We start from the raw sequence: 19615 nt of genomic DNA on the forward strand, positions 1-19615 counted from the left end.
AGTCAGTGGTGGTAGCCAGGCACCATCTAGCTGTACTGGACTCAGTCTGGTGGAGGCCATGGTAGTTGTGGTCCATTATTAGTCCTTCGGACTAATCTTTTCCTTGTAACGTGTTTTCTTCATTCTCCCTTGCTCCCCAAGGGGTGAGACCAGTGGAGTATCTTAGATGGCTGCTCACAGGCTTTTAAGACCCCAGATGCAGAGCCATGAATGTTTTCCTCTCCATACTGTGATGAGGTTTCTTGAAAGCTTTAGATTTGTGTTTATAAAAATATTACTATTAAGAATATAAAGTGAAAATGGATGTCTAATATAAGGAAACTCACCTGAAAAATTACCCAGTTATTTCTTTCAACAGGATTCTAAACTCCCAGCTGATCCTAGGAAATGTCATAACATCCAGACTATTTGGGGAGCTTCTAACAGGGGTTCGCTTTCCTCAGTTATTGTTTTCTCCCCTTTTCTCACTCCTTGTTTACCCTACATCTGTTTCAGACTGTTTATACAGACTGAGAAGTGACACTCTGATAAGAACTATCTGTAGCAGGGAACCCTGGTGGCGCAGTGGTTAAGAGCTCAGGCTGCAAACCAAAAGGTCAGCAGTTTGAATCCACCAGCTGCTCCTCAGAAACCCTATGGGGCAGTTCTACTCTGTGCTATAAGGTTGCTATGAGTCAGAATCGACTGGACGGCATCTAACAACAACAACATCTGTAGCAGGTCTTTTCTCCTAATGAAGCACTTGGTTTGTTTGTTTGTTTTAAGTGATTACCCCCTTGAAGTTGACAGCAGAGGCCGTGCAGACTCCCAGCTCCAATAAGAAACCAGTGTTTGACCTCAAAGCAAGTTTGTCTCGTCCCCTCACCTATGAGCCACACAAAGGTATGTGGGGGTGTTCTGAGGTACAGGGCATGCAAAAGACTTAAGAGTAAACCATTCTGGACTTCAGGATGTGAAAAAATTCCAGTGACTCAGTGCGAGCCACGCTTGATGACCTAGAATCCCTGTCCCTGCTTCCATACAGAGAGAGCCAGGATTGACAAGACTGTCTGTTATGCAACCAAATATTAAAGAATTAATTCACTTCCATTTTTATTAATCAAGTCTTAACTTCTAACCAGTATTACCACAAAAAATTAATAAGATTTAAACCAAAATCAAGAAACTTGAAAATTACCTGTACAACTTCTTTTCAGTAAATGAAAGCTTTCTCTACAGCTTTCAAAGGTTCCCAGGTTGGGAACCGCCAGTCCAACAACCTGGCACGTTTATCAGCCAGTTGTCAATCTTGGGCATATGTTAAAGTGACCATATATCCATTTAAAATACCAGAACCTAAGGTAATCTATCTTCTAGTGTTTCTGGAAGAAGTTTAAAACAAGAAACTTCCTAAAAGAATTACACTAATGTAAAAGTGTTTCTTCTTTAAATTGCTAATGTTAATGAAACGTAAATCTGAGTCATTTAGAGGGTAAGAGTCAGCTAAGCCATGCTTAAAAGAGAACTCTACTTCCCGGCCTGCCTCCCACTGTTTCTCACCAAGCCTTTCCCATCTGTAGCAATGGCACCCCTATCCACCTAGCTGTTCAGGACAAAACCTAGGAGTCATCCTTTCCTCCTGACACTCTCTCAGACACACAGCCAGTCCATCAGCTAGTCCTTTCAGCTCCACCTTCGAAACAGATCCTTAATCTGACGTTTCACCCCTCTACTGCGAACCTCTTTGGTCCAGGTCACCATCATCCCTTACCTGGCCTTCTAGAATAGCCTCTGTTCCCATTACAACATTTTAAAAACAAATCAGGGCATATCACTGCCTTGCTCAGAACCCCCAAAGATTTCCCGTCTCTCTTCCCCCAACCTCATTGCATTGCCTTCCTTCCTTGACTATGTTCCACCCACAGTGCTGTTTCACCCAACACACCGTGCTCATGCCCACCTCGGGGTCTTTGAACTCACTATTCCTTTTGCTCTATCTGAAGTACTCCTCCCGCAGACCTCTGCATAGCTTACCTCCCTCTTTTATTGGGGCATCCACTCGACTGTCATCAGTTCAGAGGCTTTCCCTCCTCCCCCTGCCTCCCATCATGGATTTTTATCTCCTTACCCTGTTTTACACCTCTTCACAGCCCTTAGCACCACCTGGCCTTATGTTATTATCTGTCTCTACCACAACAGCACCTGGCACGTACTGCGTACCTGATGTCAGGTGAATGACTCTGACCACCACTCACTTCTGCTGATGTTAGAAAACCTGAATGAAGAAGCCTCATCAGTGCTTCTTTCTGTTTTTATGTCCTAGACCTACTTCCTCCCATTTTATGGAAAAGAAAATAAATAGTAATAATTTCAGAGGTTAGTGAAAGGATTAAATAATATGATGATAAAATGGGATATACTACAAATAGAAATCATTGGTCCTTGGAAACATATATCATAAACTATATACAAATAAAAAAAAAACAATACCTGGAAATTTGGTCTCAGTTCTAAAACCAACAAAATATTCCTACTTTTATTCCATCTCATGCATTTCAGTAGGTTAACAGTAACCGCAAACGACACGGATGAAGTACTACTTTAACATTAAACGTATCTTTGCACTCTCAGGATCAACCACCTGGTTGCGATGGCGTCCTTTAGTAATGTGCTGTGTAATCGGATGTTGTATTAACATTTTTTTTTCTGTGACTTTCCAAGGATTTAAAAATAGAACACATTTATGTTTTTTAGAGGGAAAATGCAATTTGTTTCTGTGGAATGTGAAATTGAAATAAATAGCAGAATACACAGCAAATGTCTGTAAATGTTACTAGCAAGCAGACAGCCACAGATGAAGAACATAAAGTTGGAACCTAAATACAAGAATCTTCTTCAATCTCTTTGCCTCTGTCCTAAACTAGGGAAGTTGAAACCTTGGGGGCAATCTAAAGAAAATAATCCTCTGAATGAATATGTAAGCAGAGTGAGCTTCCGTAAGAAAACTTACAAACAACCTCATCTGCAGACCAGGTGAGTACATCATTGTCTATCTGTCCAATGCTTTTAATTATGAACAGCTATATATAAAAGCAGAACCTCTGAGAGATAGTCTCAGTAACAGTGATGCTTAACAAGAGGTTAGAAGTGGAGTCACCTATAGGACTTTCTAAAATTCCAAGTACCTAGGCCACATGACAATGGATTCTGATTCAGCAGGTTTGGAACAGGGCCCGAGCCTCTGTGTTGTTTGCAAAGCTTCACGGGTAATTCAGAAGAAGATCCGGATTCAGAGTGTTGCTCTTCGTGACCTATCGGCCGACGAAATGCACTTGGATAGCCTTCCAAACACCAGTGCTCAAGTGCCCAGGGTACCTAGGTACCCAAAGGAAAAAAAAAAAAAAACACCAGTTGCCGTTGATTCTATTCTGATTCATGGTGACCCCATGTGTGTCAGAGTAGAACTGTGCCCCATAGGGTTTTCAATGGCTGATTTTTCAGAAATCAGATTGTTAGGCCTTTCTTCTGAGGCACCTCTGGGTGGGCTTGAACCACCAACCTTTCAATTAGCAGCTGAGTGCTTAACCATTTGCACCACACAGCGATACCACCAGGTAGATGTAAATTCCTCGAGCCCAAGAAAACCAGGCTTACTGTAATGCATCAAGCAAGGCCCTACACTAGGGAAGATGCCAGGATGGTCCTTAGAGGCTTCCATAGGCATGAAAACCAGGTTAAAGTCAGAGCGGGTCCTGGTTGAGTCCAGATTGCCTGACTGGACCCTTTCTGATATGAGGTTACCTGTCATTTGAGTCTTACATATGTCCAGCTGCCATCAAGACAGCTTTACAACTGTATTTCTTATTAAAATAACATTATCCTGGGCTTTTTTTTTTTTTTTTTGCTTAGACTCCTCTAGAAAAACGAAACATAGTAGCTTGAGTCAGTAGACCCTGGTTCCAGTTCCAGAATTTTCACGAGACTACTGTGATTTTTGAGATTGACCTTTGACTTCTAGAGGTAGAGACGTCTCATCTAAAAACAGAAAAGTACAGGGGTTGGATTCAATTACCAAGGTGCCCTCTGCTTCCAATTCCATGCTTGATTTTAGAATGCTGAATTAACACAAAAAGGAAAATACCAATTTCTAGTCCTTTAACACAACAATGACGTGTAGGTGTGGCCCCGTCTTCCAGGACCACTATGGTAGAGCAGAGTGTCCTGTAAGAGTCTGTTCTCCACAAGTGTGCTGGGTGTCACTCATCAGCCCAACAGCCATTGTGCTGAAGTGTCTGTTGTGGTGCTTCACCAGAGCCTAACCTGTGACCTGTGCCTCTTAGGGAAGAGCAACGGAAGAAGCGCGAGCAAGAACGGAAGGAGAAGAAAGCAAAGGTTTTGGGAGCTCGAAGAGGCCTTGTTAGAGCAGCAAGTTAATAATTTCTTAATATTCTGTAAATATTCTGTTATTCTAACCCTTTTTTTCTTTGCTTCTGTAAATATTTTTATGCTGTCCTCACTCTCATCAAAAGACCTTTTTCTACTCTTTGTTCATAGTATGTGTAGTGTCTACGGCCTCTTCACCTACTGCATCTCTGAAAAGATTTTAACATTCGAAAGCTGAAAATAACAGGTTGAGAATAGGGGAAGCTGGGACAGAAAGGTCACATCTTCATCATCTAGAATAGAGAATCCAGTAATCTTAATGAAACTGTGGGCCATATGGTTTGGTTATGGCATCAATAGTTTACCTAAGCGAAAAATGGTTTTGTTTAAGCTTATAGGCACCTTTGTTCAGATCGTTTCATGTAACTGCCATCTGTCACTCATTATATCCTTAAAAACAAAACTCTATAATTCATTCTAGCCTTTCTTATTTAAAAATAAAAGCTACAGGGCCATATGGGAATTTTAGGATTGCTGCTTTACGGATTACTATGTTCTGTCAAACTAGCATCTTATTCAATTTATGGAAGAAACTAGAGTTGCTTAGCATCATAACCATCTTGGTTGCACCTAAGTGGAATTTTTGAGTTTTGTACTGCTTAAGATTTTCACAAATAAAAGTTTTTCTCATTATGGTAGATTCCTTCTTTGTAAACATAATAGCCTTCCAAGTGCAGCTGATCAGCTAAGATGAACAAGAGTGTACATTTACCCTTGATGAATCTTCTCGTGACCTCCACTCTCACCACCCCAGAAAGAAGTGAACATGTCCTTCCTTTCCAGTCCCACAGCACCTGTCAGATTGTAGTATGCTTACTGCACTTATTGATACTTACTGATAAAATCAGATTTCCCTATCAAGAGGCAGAGGTCAGATCAATCAAAACACCTCTGAGTAACTGTCAAACACATTCTAATCAAAACCAGTATTGACACAGTCCCTCTGAATCAGTACTTACATTCTCTGAGCTGAGGCACAGATCAGAGCCTGGTTTCATGCCGTGTTCCCTGTGTGGGCCCTCTGAGCAACTGCCTTTAGCCTTGTCTTAGAGAACTCATACCAGCCATGGGTTGGATACTATTAAAGAATACTTTATTTCATCTGTCACTGTGGATGCTACTACCCTTAGTTTAGTAACACAAAACTGCCAGATGATCTTTATTTAAAGAGTTTTGGGTTAAGATCTGGAGAATTTTCATAGGCAAATTCTTCTGTGTGGGCTGGATCAGCAAACACTCCAATAAAGTCTATTTCCAGGAAGAAAGGACCATCAACTTTATCAGCCAGGGTAAATCCTATAGAAGAGATCTAAATTTAAAATAGAGAAGTTTATTAAAATCTCATATATTGATGTTATTCCTGAAGTTTTAAAATTCCATGAAGTGATTACTGTAGTGGGTTTTGACACTATCAGCCCTTAGCAGCTAGCTCTCATATGCTGTAGCAAATTACAACAGGAAGTACGAGGCTGCTTTCCTTCCACATTCCAGTGACACTCCTCCTGAGTGACGTGTAAGGTCAGTGATGACAACATGGATGTCTAATGGAGGTTTCCTGAAGCTCTCCTGAACTCTAACACTGTTCTCTGCTCAAAAGATGACCATACTGGAATTCCTCCAGGATGGGGGTTTGGCTCACAGGACAGATCTAAGTGAGTCAACATCTGTGTGGGTGTAACAGGGTTGGCCAAAGCAAATGACTTCAACACCAACTACCCGGAGTCAGGTCAAAACTTCACAGGTTCAGGGCATAGTCCTCCATACTGCCAAGTCTGCCCAAGACTTCAGACACCAGCCATAAGCTTGGGAGGCCCAGGCCATTAACACCTCTGAGCAGCTGGCTACAAATTCAGGGGTTCCCACTACCTCCTCAGGTTCGGTAATTCACCAGAACAACTCACAGAACTCACTGCAAGCGCTATACTTATGATTATAGTTTTATTATAGAAAAGGATATAGATCAGAACCAGCCAAAGAGAGAGACCCACAGAGCAAGGTCTGGGAGGGTCCCAAACACGAAGCTTCCATTATCCTTTCCTCATGGAGTCAGGATGTGTCACCTTCCCAACATGCTGGTGTGTGACAATGCACAGAATATTGCCAATCAGAGGGGCTCACTCAAGCCCTGATGCCAGAGTTTTTATTGAGGCTTCATTAGGTAGGCATGACTGAAACATGAGCCAGGTGATTGAGCTCAATTTCTGCCTTCCTTGGAGGCTGGGTTGGTATCACATGGCTCAAAGTTCAAACCTCTAAACACTTGGTTTATCTTTCTGATATGGCCAGTTCCCATTCTGAGCTATCTCAACTGAGTTTAAACTACCAAAGGGCACACCATGAATCACCTCACTAACAAACTAGTAGATGTGGCCCACCATGAATAACAAAGTCACTCTAACCACTTGGGAAATTCCAAGGATTTAGAAATTAACTGTACATAGACCAAAAGGCAGTCATTTGAACAGAACAAGGGGATACTGAGTGGTTTAAAATCAGAAAAGGTGATGTATCCTTTCACCATACTTATTCAATCTGTATGCTGAGCAAATAATCTGAGAAACTAGACTATATGGAGAACGTGGCATCAGGATTGAAGGAAGACTCATTAACAACCTGCGATACACAGATGACACCACCTTGTTGCTGAAAGTGAAGAGGACTCGAAACATTTACTGATGAAGATCAAAGACCACAGCCTTCAGTGTGGATTACATCTCAACATAAAGGAAACAAAGATCCTCACAACTGGACCAATAAGCAACATCACGACAAACAGAAAAGACTGAAGTTGCCAAGGATTTCATTTTACTTGGATCCACAATCAACGCCCATGGAAGCAGCAGTTATGAAATCAAACAACATATTGCATTGGGCAAATCTGCTGCAAAAGACCTCTTTAAAGTGTTCAAAAGCAAAGATGTCACTTTGAGGACTAAGGTGCGCCTGATCCAAGCCATGGTATTTTCAATCGCCTCACAGGCATGCGAAAGCTGGATAATGAAAAGGAAGGCTGAAGAAGAAGTGATGGCTTTCAGTTATGGTGTTAGTAAAGAATATTGAATATACCATGGACTGCCAGAAGAACAAACAAATTTGTCTTGGAAGAAGTACAGCCAGAATGCTCCTTAGAAGCGAGGATGGCGAGACTTCGTCTCACATATTTTGGACGTTATCGGGAGGGACCAGTCCCTGGAGAAGGACATCGTGCTTGGTAAGGCAGAGGATCAGCGAAAAAGAGGAAGACCTCAACAAGACGGATTGATACAGTGGTTTCAACAATGAGCTCAAACAGCAAAGAACACAGGAATGGCGCAGGACAGGGCAATGTTTCGTTCTGTTGTACATTTGGTCGCTATGAGTCAGAACCAACCCTACGGCACCTACCAACAACAACAGAGATTCCCTCCTATGAATCAGGGACAAAGGCCAGCCCAATTCTTTATTACACAGGATTAGAGGTCACCTCCCAGGAACTAAGGACAAAAGCCAGCCCAATTCTCTATTGTGAGCCCCAATTTGGGGTTTTCATCTTCCCCTTGCCAGCCTTCAAAACTGAACTCGTCCTCATAGGAGTTCTGTTTCACTGAGTGAAAAGTACAAGAAAATGTTACCTTATCAAGCAGGAGCTGGTACTGGGCATCTCGGACTCTTCCTTGATTAGAGAAGAAAAACTTGGAGAAAGGAATCTGAAAGAAGAAACCACTTGCTTCATAGCTGAAACATAAGCAACTGAAGCATTTCTATGGAGTTGGAATGATAAAAGAATAGTAGCTTAAATTTAATCTAAAGTTATTTAATATATGCAGTTATAACAAGTGGCTAGCTATTCAGATCAAAAATACAAACGTACAAAAATGAAATAATGTAAGTGCTAAAAGGAAACATATGAAGGCTTTTGTAGCCAAAAGTCCCAAAGGAAAAGGCCATACTACAGTGTAAATTATAACTTCCTGATGGCAAAAGACAAAGGATAAACTAGGAAAACAATATTCATAACACTTAGGGACAAAACATTTTATAAGTAACTAAGAAAAGATAAAACAACACAACAGAAAAGTGAGCAAATGCCAGAAAAGGAACTAAAACAGGTAATAAGCATTAACAAATGCTCAGTGTCACACATAATTAAGGAAATGCAAATTAACACCATTGAAATACCATTTTTACCTATCATTTTTGCCTACTGCAGATGTAATTAAGGTCCCAAACTAATTGCCCTTAACATCAAAAGACTGTCCTCTGTATGGCATGAGCAAAATGGGGGACTTTCTTTCAAGTTTAGCGACTGAACCCTTCAGGAGGTAGACTGGCACCCGATCTTGCCTCCACTCCCTGAACTTTGTCTTGTTTTCCTTCAGGTTAACACTGCTTACCTTCTTCTCAAAGCTCCATCTTCTCATTTAGAAAACAAGACTCCATTACAGTACCAAGAAATAAATAAAAGTTTTGATGACTGTAAACTGTGATGTGTTTATTCCCTTTAAGGGAGCCTTTCTACTAAGCTAGTGGGGTTGTCTGGAAGAGAAGACATGACAGAAACAAAAAAATCTACTCGGACCCATGACTCAGCATGGAGCTGGTTGCTATCCTCATCAAAATAGTTACTAGTTAATAAGCTGACATTTATATTAATGAAAGAAAAAGTCATTTATGGGAATCTCTCCTCTAGTCCTCTTCCTTCTCCCCACACCTTCCGGAAAGGATTAGTAAGAAAAAGAAAATGACAATGTAACTATGATCTCAAAAGACCTTGTTTTCATCAACAGTAAAGACTTGTGCTGTTACCTTGACCTCCTGCCAATAGGGCCCCCCACGGGTGAACATGAAGTAACTGTACATCTGGTTCTTCCTCTGGATTATATCCGTGTCCTCCCTGATATTCACCATCCAAGGTCGACCATCCCCACGGACACGGAGATACAGAGTGTTGAACTGAGACCAATCATAGGACTTCTTCCTCTCAAATGTGCCCTGAGGTATAGAAAGGAAAGTTAATTTGACCTTATTCTCCACTATTAGCAAAATGTGAGTTGTCACTAAGTCAGCATCATCAAAAGGATCCATTGCTCATTTTTCTGCTTTTTTGGGGGGCTTCCTACCACCATAAAGCAGATAAATCTGGTGACTCTTATTTTAACACAAATTACTGGCATACTTATATATGTTTCTAAGGTAATGTTCAAGACACAAAACTATAAAAGACAACACTCAAGTTTTAACATTGATACTTAATAATAGCTACCATTCATTGAATACTTACATAGACACTTTACATGCCTAATCTCATTTAATCCTCACAACAGCCCTATGAGATAGGTACTATCATTGTCCCCATTTTACAGATGAAGAAACTGAGCCCTCTGCTAACAAGTGATCCAGAGCTGTTTAAGTCCAAAATCTGTCTTCTTAACTAATTCTACTCTCTCTTCAAAAGTGGAATTTAGCATTAATTTCCATATTTATAGCAATCTCAGAGGTAATCTGATTTCAAGAATACCAGCCCTAAAAAAAAAAAATACCAGTGCTCATATATGAACCAATATTTATTAGCTATGTAACTTTGGACAAATTACTAACTCTCCTGGAGCCTCAGTTTCCTCATCTGCAAAACTGAGGTAATCATACCACACAGGATTATCGTGAGGAATAAGTAGGATAATGTATTTTGTGCCTAGTACAAGGATCTGCAGAGTACACTTAATCAATGTTATCTAATATTTTCATTAGTCCAGAGGGGTATCTACCATTCTGTGGATTTTCAGGGCCTGAAAGAATCATTTTGTATGCCTTGTTTGCTGCCTTTAAAAGAGCACATCCTTTTCTTTTTCATTATTACGTGGAGAGAGGGAGCCTAAAACTACTCTCGACATCTGCCTTTCTCCTTAAGCACACAGTGCAACCAAACATCCAGGGGCTGTGGCCAGGCGAAGCATGGGAGCCTATGTGGGACAGCCCTGAAACAACTGGTCAGCAAATTCTCGCAGTCATACACTGCTCGGGAAAAAAAAGGAACTGACCTAAGTAACTTTGGAAAATGGTGTTTTGACTAGAAACTGTAAGGCTGAAAACAAAAGATGTATATAAACACTGAACTCCAGTTGATAAAGTTGTTTCTCATGGCACTACAGGTTAAAAATTCTGAAATTGCTTTACATGTATACTGAGTTTAAATTAATAAATAAATGGAAAAGGATCCCCCAAGACTATCGCCCTGAGATACCCTTTAAACATGGAACTTAACCCACTCCGAGAGGACACCATTCTGCCAAATAACAGATTGTTCATAAAATTAGAAAATCACCTTTGAGTACTGTGTTCCTTTAAATAATCATCTATATAAGACCAAAGAGTCAGTATTTACCCTAAAGCAAAGATGAGAAGGTAAGGGTGGGGGGCAGGGAAGCTAGATTAATGGAAATAGAACAACCAGAATGGAAATAATGAGGATGCTGACACATTGTAAAAAATGTAACCAATGTCACTTAATAATAAGTATAGAAATTGTTCAATGGGAACCTAATTTGCTTTGTATGCTTTCACCAAAAACACAGTAACAAAATAAATAAATAAATGGATAGTGGATGGCAGAAGACAGGTTTCTCACTTCTTGGAGAGGGAAATTACAGATAAGCAACGGGGGAGGCTACAGTGAACCATGTGGTACTGGATTAGAATTGGAAGTATCAGTATGAACTCATGTCTACTTTACTATAGATGGACAGATGCAGATATAATTATAGATGTGTGTGTACATGTGTTAGTATGTATACATATATTTCCTAGCTTTGTCCACTGAGACAGCGTAGAAGTAGTGACACCCCAGTAACAACAAGCACACCCAGTGCCCAGATCTTGGTTTCTAATACCATTCTCCAAAATAAAGGAAGCTTCCTTCAGGAAATTGCTGATTCCAGGGCTGGGACAGGGAAAATAAAAGATGAGCCTGAGCATACTGTAGTGCCAAAAATGCCCCAAAAACAAAAGGATGGGAACATGTCAAAAAGACAACAGGCACTAACCTGCAAGAGTTCTCAATGGCCAAAGCTGGAATAATTTGAGCAACAAAATAAATAATATTAGATAATAACCCAAAGTATAGGTCTATACTAAATGATTGAATGAATAAATAAATGTGGGAGAAGAAACAAATCTTTATTTCAAATATCTTATGTAGATCCTCCCCAGCCAGGAGATACTTAATCCCCTCCTTTCGCCCTAAATGTGGGCTGCACTTTTGACTTGCTTCTAAAGAACAGAGTATGGAAAGGAGGAAAAGAAAGTAACTTTACAGTGGAGAAACCTACCTTGGCCAGGTGATCAAGGTCAACAACATCAGTGACAGGTCATGTTGATAGCATGTACCCCTGATATGATGTGATGAGAAGGGTACTTCAACTCTGCTATTCTTCCCCGAAACCCATAACTCCAGTTGTTAAGGATTGAATCGTGGCCCCAAAAAATATGTGTTGTAAATCCTAACCTCTATGCTTGTGGTTAAAATGCCATTTGGGAATGGGGTGTCTTTGTTACGTGAATGAGGCAGGATTACTGTTGGGTGTTACCTCGAGTCAATCGCCGAGATATAAAAGAGATAAAGCAAGCAACCAGAACAGAGATGGGCTAAGACAGATGCTAAGACACATAAAGATCACGGAACCAGGAGGCAGGAGCTGACGAGACAAGGACCCTCCTCCAGAGCCCACAGAGAGACAAAATCTTCCCCGAAAGCCCATGCTCTGAATTCGGACTTCTAGCCTCTTAAACTGTGAGACAATGAATTCCTGGTGGTTAAAGCCATCCACTTGTGGTATTTCTGTTATAGGAGCCCTAGATAACTAAGATACTAGTCTAATCAGGAGAAAAAAAACATCAGAAAAACCCGAATTGAGAGTCATTCTATCAAATACTTGACCAGCAATTCTCAAATCCTCATGAAAAACAAGACTGAGAAACTGTCACAGATCAGTGGAGACTAAGGAGACACGACAAGTAAATGTAATGTGGTATCCTGGATGGGATCCCAGAAAGAAAAGGATATCAATGGAGAAACTAGTGACATTCGAATCAAGTCCGAATTCCGTTAACAGTGGTGTATCAATGCTGCCTTCTTAGCTGTGAGAGACATACTGCAGTGAAGGAAGATACCAACAGGGGAAACCGGCTGCGGGGTACACGGGAGCTCTCTGTACCACCTCTGCGACTTTTCAGTACATGGAAAACTATTCTAGAACAAAAAGTTTACATTAAAAGAATGCAACAGGCTGACCTACATCCACCCTAAAGAAATGCTGGCCCTTACAGGGGCTGTGGTCTATGTCAGAGGAGATGCAAATCTCCCCAGCCCAACTCTCCAACGGCTAACTTCTCAGGGGTCTTCAAACCTAAGAACGTTCCACCCTGGCCCAAAGAGATGCCCAGAAACAAGTAGCCCCTCCTGAGGAACCGCTTCCTCCTTGTGATTTCATTGTACACTTGTGCCCGGCAGTCATTTATGCCAACACATAGATGAGATACACACACACCGAACTGGCCAGCTGTTCTCACAGGAACAAAAGCTGTCTGCTATAGTTCAGGCTACAGTTAAGTTCACCCTTGTTCACTAGAAGACTGTGGCTGCTGGGCCTCACCTACCCTTGGGACCCTGGATATCATTGCACAGTACCCGCTGCGGCCACTCTCCCCATCCTGAGGGGCCTCAGAGCTCAGATTTCCATACAACAGTGCACTTTGGTTATTCTTGCCCATTTTCAGGAATACTTCACTTCTGCCTCCGATCGTCTTATCAGAAGTCACTATCCACTTATCCAGATCTTCTTTTCCACGAAACTGCCAGACAACCTTTGCTTGTTCCAGCAAGACCTCATGCAGAGGGCGGCCTTCAGGCCCTATCCAGTGATTCACAAAATCCTCCTTCAAACGCCTAAAACGGTCCTTTATTTCATCTTGAATTGCTTTATCAAAGCTAACTTCAGGCTTCTCCTCGGGAGAAATTATGTCCAAATCAACTTCTCTCTGGGGATGTCCTTGCAAATCCCTTTCAGTCTTCCTCTGAGGGGAGCCCGCTTTGCCAGGGGCAACCATAGGTTTCTGAAGGCTACTGGAACAGTAGTCTGCAAAGTGAGGACCCACGAACAGGCAGGACGCAGCACTTGGCATCTGACATTTTCTGAGAATATAGACGCCATTCAGCAACTTGTGAACCAAAGCCATAACAAAAAAAGCCAAAATGTAAAATTCTCCTGGGCCACCAGGGAAAGAAGTGTCAGTGAACAGCCGAACGCCACCTACAACAGAAGAGACACTGAGTTACCAGCGTAGCAATGAAGGCACACAACTTCAAACTCAACGCAGGTCATGTACTGTGAAATTCATGGACTTATCTTCCAAGTCTATAAATATTTACCCCGTACCTACTATGAGCAAACATTATGTATTACGCATTGTGAATGGTACAAAAAAAAAAAACAAAACCCAAACCCGTTGCTCTCGAGTCTATTCCGACTCATTGCTACCCTGTAGGACACAGTAGAACCGCCCCATAAAGTTTCCCAGGAGCAGCTGGTGGATTCAACGGCCGACCTTTTGGTTAGCAGCCAAACGCTTAACCACTGCGCCACCAGGGCCCCAATCCAATGGTAGAGACGAGGAAACAAAGCTTCCAAGATTAAACTGCCCGAGGTCGCACAGCTAACAAGTGGCAAAAAACAAGTGCAGCCCCGGCGTTGAGCTCCCGATCCTGACCGCGGGAGCGGCCCCGACCCCGCCGTCCGGCCGCGGGAGGCTGAACGTTCGCCGCAGCGGGGCGGCGCCCTCAACCCTCAACTGCCAGGGCAGGGTCGCTGTCCCAAGTCCCGGACGTACCAGGCACAGACGTGGGTAAGCTCGCCTCTACGGACGGCGGCTGGCAGTAGCTTCCTCCCGGGTCCCCGCTCTTCTCGATCGGGTTCTCCACTTTTCCCGACCAGGTTCTTCGACTTTTTACGTCCGGCACTAAACCAGCGGTTTGGACACTAAAGTTCCGGCCCGGTGAGGAGACCCAGGCAAGGTAGCAAGGGTATCGAGCCGAGAGAACTGAGGCTTTTGGGCCATCAGCTCTCCAAAAGGCCCGGCTTCCACCCCTCCTGATCTTTACTGTCCTAGGTTAGAAAATAGGAGAGAATTCAGTGGAGCTTATCTCCTTTCTGCATCCTGCCTTCTGGCTGCAAACTCCATCGCTGCATGGTTCGGATCGGATCCAGATATTGCCAACCGCCTCCCCTCCCCTTCGCCCTCAGGCGCCTGGGTCCTCTCGAGCCCCCTCTGCCTGCAACCCCTAAGAGCTGTCCATGGCCTCAGAGAGCCAGTTCTCCTAGAATTGCCCCTGCAGAATCCTAGAAGATTCACCCCTCCGACAGCAAACCACCCTACTTACCCTTCTCCAACCCAGCCTCGCGGGGCCACGCAGTTCGCTGGGCTTCTGTCCTATCCTGTGCGCGCCTCTGTTAAAGCACTTTCAACACTGTGTCCCAATTATTTAAGGAGCCCTGGTGGCACTGTGGGTAAGAGCTCGGCTACTAACCATAAAGGTCGGAAGTTCAAATCCACCAGCCGCTCCTTGGAAACACTATGGGGCACTTCTGTTCTGTCCTCCAGGGTCGCTACGAATTGGAATCACTTGATAGCAATCAGTTTGGTTTTTGGTTTGGTGGTGCAGTGGTTAAGAGCACAGCTGCTAACCGAGAGATAGGCAATTTGAATCCACCAGCCGCTCATTGGCATTCCCATGGGGCGGTCCTACTTTGTCGTATGAGTCAGAATCCACTCATTGGCAACGGGTTTTTTGGTTTGGTGGCGCAGGGGTTAAAGCGCTCGGCTGCCAACCGAAAGGTTGGCGGTTGGAACCCAGAGAAGGATGTGGCAGTGTGCTTCCGTAAAGCTTCCAGCCTTGGAAACCCTATGGGGTAATTCTACTCTGTCCTATAGGGTCGCTAGGAGTCAGAATTGATTCAACAGCAGTGGGTTTGGTTTTTTAGGTTTGCTCCTAATTATTTATTCACTTGTCTCTTCCTTCGTCACTCTATTGGCTTCTTGGATCCACAACTGCTGTTTTCTTTCCGAAACACCTAGCGTATTGCTGGCAAAAAAAGCCAGCTCCCAGAGTGAATCTGAAAGAATTGTAACACTCTCTGGCAGTCTGGTCCCCAACTCATCTGAATACATTACATAAAAACCATCCTCTCCAAGGTCCTGAAATACCTCACCAAATCAAATTGCCTTTTCCAATTTTCTTCCATCACTAGTTAACACTCCACCACCTCTTCCTTCTTGAAATTCTGCTTTGACTTCCAGAGTCCACAGGTACTTGGTTCTCCTATCTCTTCAGACTTCCTATCTGCCTCCTTCACTGACTCTTCTTTCTCCACCCACAGCCTTAAAAGTGGGTTTTCTCCAAAGCCCAGCCAGCACCTTCTTTTCTAGCTTCAAGTATGAGTTATCTACAATTTGATAATCTCTTTCCCTAAGCTCCAACATACATTTCTAACTGCCCTTTGGCAGTTCCAGTTGGGAGATACATCTTTGGCATATCAAATTTAATATTTCCCCATATTTCCTCCTCTTATCTTCCCTATTTCTGTAAATGCCCACGTCTTCCTAGGCTGGAAACCCTTGACGATCCTTGACTCACTGACCTTACATCATATTGAGCTCTCATCTGCGTCTCTCTCCTTGTTTCTAAATCCAATGACGTCCTGATAGTAATTGCCCTGATACAATTTATATTCAGTCCACTGATTGACCCACTCTGGACATCTAACAGTTTGTCTATCTTCATTTTAAAATGTGGCATCCAGAGCTAAAAACCTGTTCCTTTGGCCGATACTGTAAACATGTCACAGAATTCTAGAGCTTCCATAATCTAACCCGACTCTGTCTATACTGTTCATACTTACCATCAGTTTTTCATCCCAGCTGGTAACTGCTTAAACCACACTCATTCCTCATGATGGAGCTTAATGTTTTCTCTGCTCAGTACCTCTCCCAGCTACACAAAATAGTGCACCTGGACATCCACTTTGTATAGACAGAGTGGCCCATTGTTAGAATATATATGGATTTCTGAACAGCAAGGAATGATCTGGCCAGCTGATAAGGGACCTGGAGGGAGAGAGACTGGAATATTGGGAACAAGAAGGTCTGGGGTAGAGGCAGGTAGATGGACGTATGGGAGTGGGCATAACCTGTGAAAATCTCTGTTTCACATGTTAATGCCCACCAGAGAGCTTCTACAATGGAAGAGGCACCAAATAACCAAGCAGGCAGAGTAACTTGGCCAGCTGACATCAGTGAGTCTCTATCACTGGCCACCCCAGTGCTGGTACAATGGTCACATAAATGGCCACAGTGTCAGAGACAGAATCTGTGCATGCGTCCAATAGCATGGACTCTTACTTTTCAGGGTTGATTTATCCACTGCTGCCACCAAATGTTCAACATGCCAGCAACAGAGATTAATGTTGAGCCCCTACAGGGCACTATTCCTCAAAGAGATCAACTGGTCACTTGGTGGCAAGTTAAAAACATTGCGTCCTTCCACCATGCAAGACCATTGATCTGTTGTGACAGAAAAACAAACAAACACGTATTTTGGTCCCCTGCCAGCATTACTATCAGAGGGTTTATGAAGTGCTTGATCTACTGACATGGGATCCCGTACAATACTGTTATCAGTCCAGAGTGCTTGCTTTACAGCAAAGGAGGTATGGCTTATGACCACGGTTATACTGCATACCGTATGTATCAGTTATCTATTACTTTATAACAAATTACCCCAAAACTCGGTGACTTAAAACAGGAAACATGTGTTATTTCACATAGTTTCTGAGTGTGAAGAATCTGGGAGCAGCTTAGTGGGATGGTTCTGGTTCAGGGTCTCTCACGAGATTATAGTCAACACGCTGACCAGGGCTGCAACCATCTCATCTTTTGTTTGGGGCTGGAAGATCTACTTCCAAAAAGATTCATTCACATGGCTATTGGCAGGAGTTTCTAGCCAGGTGGATCTCTCCATAGGGCAGCTTGAAAGTTCTTACAACATAGCAGCTAACTTCCTATAATGAGCAAGTAATCAGGGAGAGAGAGGGAGTGAAAGAAGAAAGAAACCACAGTACTTTATATGACCCAGTCTTCGAAGTCACACACCATCATATCTCCTTTATTTGTTAGAAGTGAACCATTAAGTCCAGCCCACACTCAAGGGGAAAAGAATTAAGCTCCATCTTTTGAAGGTAGGAGTCTTGGTAGCACAGTGGTTAAGAACTCAGCTGCTAACCAAAAGGTTGGCAGTTTGAATATACCAGCTGCTCCCTGGAAACCCTATGGGACAGTTCTATTCTGCCCTATAGGGCTACTATGAGTCAGAATTGACTTGATGGCAATGGGTTTTTTTTTTTGGAAGGGAGTGTCAAATAATTTGCAGATCTATTTTAAACCATCGTACCACATTACTCAGAAACTCTGCCTAATAGAGCATTGAAATGGCCTGTTGAAGGCACAGCTGAAGCCAAATTCAGAGGGACTACTTTATGAGGATGGGATGCCATTTCCAGGGTGCAGCATACACCTTGAATCAAAGATCTTTTTATGATGCTTTGTCCCAATAGTAACAATACATAGGACTGGTTCCTAAGGGGTAGAAAGAAGCAGGAGTGGCCTCACTTATCATCACTCCCAATGACCCACTTAAGACATTTATGCTTCCTGCCCCACAATTTTGGGCTCTGCAAGATTAAAGTGTTCCCCAAAGAAGGAACACTTCCACAAGGGAACACAGCAAGGATCTTGTTGAACTTTAAGCTACAGCTGCCACTTGGGCACTTTGGCCCCTCGTGTTTAGGCAAGAAAAGGAGTCGCCACATTAGCAGGAGAAACTGACCCTGATCATAAAGAACTGGGCTGCTGTTTCACAACAGGAGCACGGAAGAATGTTTTTGGCACTTAGGTGATCCACTTGGACACCTTTTGGTACTCTCTTGCCCAGTTGTGACAGTAAAGGGACAAGTGTAGCAACTCTGGCCTGAGAAGGGCAGAGTGACCAGAGGTCAGATCTCTCCGGGGTGGTCATCCATGTCACCCCACCAGGTAAGCCAGTAGCTGCCCTTTTTATCAACTGTACTCAACATGTATGAAACTGAACTTATTTCTCACACACAGCAGAACTCCAAGTCTCCTCTCCTATGTTCCTTACCTTGACTAAGGGCCTACTAGCCACATGCTTCCTAAACCAGAATCTGAGCATCATCCAGGGACCTGGCCCTCTCTTACCGTACCTCCCCCAACTAATCTCCAAGTCCTGGGAGTTGTACCTTCCAGATTATTTAGAATCCGCCCACTTCTCTCCCTGCTTCTTCTCTAGTTCAGGACACCATCATCTCTCGCCAAAATGACACCTACAGCCCAAGTGGTCTCCCTGCCCTTAGTTTCACTCCCATCTAATGCATTCTCCATACTGCAGCCAGAGTAATCTTTCAAAAACACAAATCTAATCGTGTCGTTCTTCAGTTTACAATCTCTCAGTATTAAAGTTCAAATTCTTTAATGTTGTTTATCAGGCTCTGAAAGACGGGGCCGCTGCGTCCGTCCTCAGCCGTCATCTCTCACCTTACTATCCCCAAACACCATACTCTTTGCACTGGCCATAATGAACTTTCGGTTCCCCAAACCCAACATTCTCTATCATCACTGGGCCTTTGCCCATGCTGTTCTGTGTACCTGCAACACCCTTTCCCCCACTTTTTGGGCTAACTCAGATGCATCCTCCGGATCCCAGATCAGCTGTCACTTGCACAGCCCAGGCAGGCTCCATCCCCCAACTGGTGCTCCCAGCGCCGGCCAGGCGACTAGTGTCTTCCAGGCGAGCAGCCCCTGACATTGCCCTCGACACTCCATCAGTGTCGGACAGTTAAAAGGCTGGAGACGACCCCGCCAAGTACGGAGGCCACCGAGCTTCGATCCGGTAGCAGCGACAAACCGAAGGCTTCCAGAAGCACACACTACACAAGCGGCGGCCGTCCTCCGCCCAGAACCAAACCCAGCGCACACTCCCACCTCCCACGCTGCGTCGGGGGCGGGGCGGAGCGGGGCGGGGCGGGGCGCCGGGCCCTGGCGAACAGCGTGCGACGAAAGTGGGCGGAGCCAGGGGCGGAGCGGAGCGCGC

General features: G+C 43.6%; 2 protein-coding genes across 3 annotated transcripts in view; one reads left to right on the plus strand and one right to left on the minus strand.

Moving 5' to 3' along the window:
* The window catches only part of NUSAP1 (nucleolar and spindle associated protein 1), a 45230-nt gene extending 39788 nt beyond the window's left edge, over positions 1 to 5442 (plus strand). Inside the window, exons 9-11 of one of the 2 annotated variants that reach the window (XM_023735140.1) lie at positions 766 to 882; positions 2904 to 3012; positions 4320 to 5442. In XM_023735140.1, coding sequence (XP_023590908.1) covers positions 766 to 882; positions 2904 to 3012; positions 4320 to 4413 — 320 coding nt within the window. In that variant the 3' untranslated portion in view covers positions 4414 to 5442. The remainder of the gene's footprint in view (positions 1 to 765; positions 883 to 2903; positions 3013 to 4319) is intronic. The other variant, XM_023735139.1, reaches the window with a different exon arrangement.
* Positions 5443 to 5454: 12 nt separating this feature from the next.
* Positions 5455 to 14352, minus strand: NDUFAF1 (NADH:ubiquinone oxidoreductase complex assembly factor 1). Its single transcript, XM_004380648.2, has 5 exons — positions 14284 to 14352; positions 13054 to 13706; positions 9208 to 9393; positions 8034 to 8108; positions 5455 to 5731 (listed from the first exon to the last, which is right to left on the minus strand). The coding sequence occupies exons 2-5, from the start codon at positions 13630 to 13632 to the stop codon at positions 5582 to 5584; spliced, it is 990 nt and encodes a 329-aa protein (XP_004380705.1). The 5' UTR covers positions 13633 to 13706; positions 14284 to 14352; the 3' UTR covers positions 5455 to 5581.
* Between the last annotated feature and the right edge of the window lie 5263 nt (positions 14353 to 19615).

This window comes from Trichechus manatus, unplaced genomic scaffold, assembly GCF_000243295.1.
Source record: "Trichechus manatus latirostris isolate Lorelei unplaced genomic scaffold, TriManLat1.0 scaffold00076, whole genome shotgun sequence".
Classification (NCBI taxonomy): domain Eukaryota; kingdom Metazoa; phylum Chordata; class Mammalia; order Sirenia; family Trichechidae; genus Trichechus; species Trichechus manatus.